The sequence below is a fragment of the Buteo buteo genome, chromosome 2, assembly GCF_964188355.1.
Source record: "Buteo buteo chromosome 2, bButBut1.hap1.1, whole genome shotgun sequence".
Lineage (NCBI taxonomy): Eukaryota > Metazoa > Chordata > Aves > Accipitriformes > Accipitridae > Buteo > Buteo buteo.
The window spans coordinates 68642699-68648914 of NC_134172.1; the positions used below are offsets into that span (position 1 = coordinate 68642699).

At 50.3% G+C, this 6216-nt stretch overlaps 1 protein-coding gene across 1 annotated transcript; it reads right to left on the bottom strand.

Moving 5' to 3' along the window:
• SYS1 (SYS1 golgi trafficking protein) lies at positions 1-2319 on the bottom strand. Its single transcript, XM_075022553.1, has 3 exons — positions 2137-2319; positions 1468-1535; positions 1-874 (listed from the first exon to the last, which is right to left on the bottom strand). Exons 1-3 carry the CDS (start codon positions 2296-2298, stop codon positions 634-636), a joined length of 471 nt encoding a protein of 156 aa, XP_074878654.1. The 5' UTR covers positions 2299-2319; the 3' UTR covers positions 1-633.
• Between the last annotated feature and the right edge of the window lie 3897 nt (positions 2320-6216).

Genomic DNA, 6216 nt, shown 5'->3' on the forward strand with positions numbered 1-6216 from the left:
TCACAGCAACATAATATTTTTATTATTACAAAAGATTTCTTCAGCAAACTGCTGTCTGACATCTGTGTATTAAACATGGAAACAGCAAACAAACCCATCTAACGTTATAGGTTATTAAGGGTCTCAGCTGGTGATTCAGGTAAGTACAACCATCTTCTTTCTCCCCATCCATTCACTTCCTTGACTTTTTTTCCAACCAAAGCCTAAACAAGTTACCGATTGGAAGCGGCAGCTCCCAGCCCCACTGCTCACTGTGCCAGCTCCTGCAAGAAGAGCAGACCACTGCGTTACCCACAGAGGGCACTCCCACATTTGTTAAATTCCAGATGCTCCTCACGCATCAAGTCTTGCTACCTGGCTTTTAACAGTCTCATGAGTGAAGAGTGTAAGAGCACACTCGCCATACAGTCATATTAAATGCTTTGTGTTAACAAAATAAACATCTGCTCCTCCTCCATTGTTGGCTGATGCCAGAGGAGATGCTCACACTCATGCAGTCACCAAGGTCCAAAAAAAAAAAAAAAAAAAAGTCTAAACAGACCTGCTGTGCTTCTTCAGTGATGATTCTCAGGCATTAGACGCACTTGTGCTGGAAACAATGACATAATGCAGCATGTTGTTGCCAGAGCGAGTCTATACGTTGGATTTGGGGGCAGAATTGAGGGGGATTTCTCTGAGTTCTATCCTCATGCAGAGGTACTCCCCGATGGCAGCCATTAGCGCGGTGCACACGATGTGCACCAGCCACCACGTCAGGGTTGAGGGAAAGTGCGAGTTATAAATCCAGCAGCCCAGAAGGTGGAAGAAGTGAACGGTGACTGTGAAATCCAGGCACTGCTTTCCTCGGCGGATGAAGTACAGCAAGCCCAGAGCACTGCAACATAAAGAGAGGGATTAATAAACAAACTGTGCCAAGCCTATGGCAAAGGAGATACAGCAAGAGCTATCAGCAGTTGTCAGTGCTGATTATTTATTGGTTTAAGACTTCTTAGATGTTTTAAAAATAGGTTGTTTCTGACCTCTCTCCTGGCTGCTGCAGCAAGACTTACATGCTTACAGCTTTTTAATTATATGATCACAGGGAAATGAGCTTTTAGTGCAGAGAGCCAGGCAGGAATTTTTAAACTATCTCCCCCAGTAATCTTTGCCCAGTAGCAGGGGCAAAATACATTCTTATTTATAGATCAGTGTTTGCTGAGATCCATTAATTCTAACTTTCAGTACAATCTCTCACAGAAGCAAATCTCATTCCTAGCGGGGAAACTGAGGCAGGGAAGTAAAATGACTTATCCAGGCTCTAGAAAGTCAGGAGTCAGCAGTTCCCAACTGCCCTCAGCAGACAAGCTCAACCAGGCACAGGGCTTTCAGGAGATGTTTTGAGAGAGGCAATACGTCACGCTGAATTCTCTTAAAGTTTAATGTTAAGGAAGAACAAGACATGGGTGCTCCAGCTAGTTGCCAACTTACCAGGTGAGCGCATTGAGGATGAAAGCCATCATGGAGAGCCTCCCCGGCGGGGTTGAGAAGCCTAAAATCTACACGGGACTATTAGTAGGAAACCGCGGCACAAATCACAGCCCACAGCACGTAATCTCCTCCCGTGGCCCAGCCGCATCGGCGTGGCCCTGCGCTGATTGTGAGCTATAAGAGGAGCCTGAGCAGTTACGGCAGTCCTTCTAAGAGGTCTGTCTCTCTGTCTGGGGGTACCTATAGAAAAGGGACAGGTCTGTTTCTCTACTGAGGGAGGGTGTGGAGCACCCGTGTCTCCGTACTGGGGCTACCTATATGGGGGGAGTTCTTTATACTAGGGGTACCTATACAAGGCGTCTGTCTCTACACCGGGGGTACCACCTGTTCAAAGGGAGAGGTCTGCCGCCACACTGGGGGCACCTAACGCAGGCAGCGGGTCTGTCTTTATACCGGGGGGGCAGCTACGTGGGGTGGGGGAGGTCTGCCTCTATACCGGCGTGCTACCGACGGCGGGGGGGGTGAGCTCTCTCTAACACTGGGGAACGCCTACACGGGGAGGGGGGTCTGTCTCCCCCAGGGGAGCCCCCGAGCAAGGCCCCCCCCCTCGCCCCAGGAGCCCCTGCCCACGGCGGCTCCCCCGGGGCCCGGGCGGGCCGGCGCCCTCACCTCGTCGCTGAAGACCTGGTGGAGGGAGGGCCCGGTGCTGCCCAGGGTGCCGAGAAGGGCGAGCCAGAGCCCGAGCGAGCTGTAGTAGCCCGCCTGCAGCAGCACCATCTGCGCCACGATCAGCGCCGGGTCCCACACGTAGCTGCGGAACTGCGCCGCCATCGCCCGCCCGCCACAGCGCGCCGGAAGTGGGGGCGGCCGCCGCCGGGCGGCAGCGCCCCCTAGCGCGGCGGAGGCCGCGGCGCTGCCTCTCGGGACCGCGGGCTTGGCCTCTGACCCCGACCCCCGCCCTCTGACCCCGCGCTGGCCGCGACATGGCGGGCGGCGGGCCCGGGCCCGGGGCTTACCGCTGCTTTCCGCCCCCGCCGCAAGGCAGGTAAGCGCCCGGCTGCGGGCCGCAGGTCGGCGCCGGGGAGCGGAGCCCGCCGGTTAACGCGGCCCGGGTCCGTGCAGGGCCGGTGGTAGCGCCCGGGAGCACTCGGACCTTGGGCGGGGGCTGAGGTATCGCCCCTGAGCGCAGACCGGGCGGCCGGCGGAGAGGAAGCGGTCACCCCGGGAGGCCACAACCAAATATTTGGTGATTTATACGGGAGAGGTTTGTCGGCAGCGGGTTTGGGCTGTGCGCCGTCTGCCCGGGGACCAGCACCCGGCCCCTTCTCATGCTGGCGTGCTTTGGGATTTCCCCATCTCCTGCACGGCACCGATCGGGGTCTGTTTCCGTGGATTCAATAGTTTGGCTGGGCAACCCTTGCTAAAAAGACACAGATACCGAACATAAAAGAAATTACTGTCTTGGGATATTTCCTTTCATCTTTAGGCCAATTCCCGTAGGCGCCGAGACTGTCGGTAGCTGCTGCCCAGCTGTACTCACTTTAGCTTTAGGCCATAGGGGACCGAGATGTCATTATGCATCCTGGTATGCCCTGGCAGCACCTTTCCGTTACAGGGCTGGGCATGTGTAGGGCTTGGTTTCTTTTGGGAGGTTTCTTCTAGTACATGGTAGTTTCTTCTTTTTATGCCTCATGAAATGGCCAGGTGCCTTAGTCCCTCATGTTCAGCTGTACCCCCTCTGTGACCTGCTCGTGGCTGCTGGAGCTCGTTTTAGTGGCCTCGGTGAGCTGTCCTGCTTGTTTGGCTTCAGATACAAGAATTGTCGCTATCTGAATACTAAAATCCCCAAGGCTGCGTGGGACAATAGAACATTTTGGAGATATGTTCTCTGCTGGAAAAAGGAGAGGAGGCACCCCCGGGCTGTGCCAGTGGACAGGGGAGTTGTCCCAGAGCTCTTGTCACCTGGAAAAGAGAGGAGGACGACAAAAGGGGAACACAGCTTTTATGGGAGGTGGTAGACTCACATCAGTCGTGGGTGTGGATTATTTCTTGCTATCGGAACTCAGATTATGATCTCTGACATTCTCGCATGACGTTTTTTCCATGTCCCCACAGGGGAAGTTCCCTATGTAGCTTTGCTGCATGTTTTCCCTTCCTCGTTCTGTGGATGTTACTGCACCGAGGCAGGTTTGACACATTTTCCTCCTTGTACCTGAACCTGCCGTTCCTAGAAAGGATTGTGGGTCACCGCTGCTGAGTTCTGACTTGGGCCTTTGGAGAATTTATCTTTGCAGAAGCTTATCAGCCTTAGCCAGTGCAGAAATAAACACAGGAAAATCCCAGCTTTATCAGGGCTCTCTGCTGCTAGCACATTGCTGAGCATAAATTGTGAGACTCAACACTTCCTCTGTTAACTCTTGGTAGAAATTGGTTTCCTTTCCCGAAATCTGCTGTGCTTGGCTCTCTGAGACGTGCAAGCCACTGCTTAGATATTAATTTTCACTTCCCTCTTTCCTTTTCAAGCTTTATAGGACCGACTTTCCTTCGCCAGCAAAAATTTTGGTTGTTTAATCATAGCCGGCTAAAACTCCAAGCTAGTGTAAGGCAGGACTGTTGGTATAATTGCTGGGTGTCTCTCCACAGCCAAAGTCATCAGCAACGATATTTCTGATTTATCCAATAGTCCCTGGGATCACAAGATATGAACTGGTGTGTTGGGAAGTGCTGACTCGAATTCCTTCTGAATTTGAGACTCCTCCCTGCTTGATTGCTGCCCCATAATTGAAGGCATCGGCATGGCAGCAGTTGCATCAGACATGTGAGTGGAGGTTCCCTCCCGCCTTGGGCAGGCAGTGTAGCAGTACGGACGCAGTGAAGCGCTGTGGCACAAAGACATTTGTGCTGCAACTGAGCAGCAGCCCCGTTTGTGAATTCATTTCCTGGCTGACTTTGTGACGGCATGTTGCGTGGTCACATCTGTTCATCTGCAGTCCTGAATTCGTCTCTCCCTCCTCTCCAGGCTGCTCCAGCTTAGGGGACCGTGTCCTTCTCCTGGAAGAGAGGGTATTCTCCCCATGGGGAGCCTTGCCCCACACCTCTTCTGTGTGGGAAGAGTTTAAAGTGGACCTGGAAAGCAAACATTATTGGGGAATTAAGTGGCATTCTCAGTTTTCCTTTTCTTCTTCTTTAGTTCAAATGAAAGTCAGAGACGGCTGTGAAGGAAAGAGGCGTTAAAGAGGAAAAGGATATCGAAACACAGAGATTGTGCTTTCCAGCGTGCTGCTTGCCTGGCTTCTGGCTAGATTGTCCTTTTTTAACCAGTTGACTGTTTTGTACGTGACACCTGCATGTTGTGAAGAGCAGCAGGTGGAAGAAGAAGTGGCTATATGCCCAGGACATAGCAGATGCCCTGAGAATGTACCCAGATCACATGCCGCTATCGTGGTCGCTTCTTTATCAGGAGTGTGGAAAAAGAATGCCCTATTTAGCCAGTGATTCTTTGCATAAGAAATAGCTGTTTAGGGTGGTATTGTTTTTCCTTCTCAGGAACCATTGCCTAAAACAGGAAGCTGTTTATTTAGGTGATCCATATTTTACCAGCTGGTGTACAAAGGGGAGTGCTATCTGAACTGATCTTTGCTGGGGTTTGTTTCCCTCTTGGCAGGCAGGTAGGATTTGTGTGCTAAGGTGACCTTTGCTAAAGGGACAGGAAGGCTAAGTTTATACATTTCCAGAATAACTCAGCATTAGGTAGCTCAAAATGTGGGATGAGAGTTTTCAGTCGCTCCTCTTCCTCTACCCATCCAGTGTGCAGGTGTGTTTTTCCAAAGAGCTCAGTGTACTGAACTGACTTTGGGAGTTGAGATTTTTTAAAACTCTACTTAAGGGTTCTTTGTGTAGAGAATACTGCTCTAAGCTCGTTTTGAAATCTGCCTGTAGGAACTGTGCTGAGCTTGGCTGAAGAATCTCTTCTCCTGGCCAGTGCAGTAACATTTATGATCTAGAATTGTCTAAAGGGCTCTGTATGTGGCCTTCTCAAGATTATCTAGACATTTCTTGACATGTCACATAGAAATGTGATTCCCCTCACCCTCCAAATGCATTGTATTTGGATGCTCCATTCCACTTCCAGCATGTTTGTGTCGTGTATTTGGAACTGACAGCTGATTATTTTTATTTTCAGTGCAAGAGTTAGGTAACTGTTCACTGTTGAACACTGGGTTAGGAACAATGGTGGCCAGTCTATGTTATTTCTCTGCCAAATGTAATTTTTAAATGGAGAAGGGAACTGACACACCTTGAATATGAGAATTTATTGCCCAGAACAAATGTGTGGCTCAAGATGTGTTTTATTTTTCTTCTGCTTCTCTCACTTGTAGTGAGGTTTTGGGAAAGTATATTTCAGTTGCACATTTTTTCTCTCTGGGCCCGTTTGTCCTGTCACTCTCGGTGAATGTCATACACCCAATGCATTTCTGCATTATTCCAGAGAAAGGAGAATGTCAACATTTTGAGAGGGGACATTTGAAGGGCAAAATGAAGCAGGCTATTTTATGTCATGGGTTTACAGAACCATATTATGATTTTTGTGGCTGTATTTCCTCTCATATGAATTGTCTTGAGTTACGGTCGCAGAAAGTGTGTGTGTGTGTGAGGGAGGTGGATCTACACCATGCACTTTGAGAATGTCATTGGTAAAGTTACGTAAATTTGTTCTCAAGGTTGGAAAATACCTTAGGGTTGAGTTTC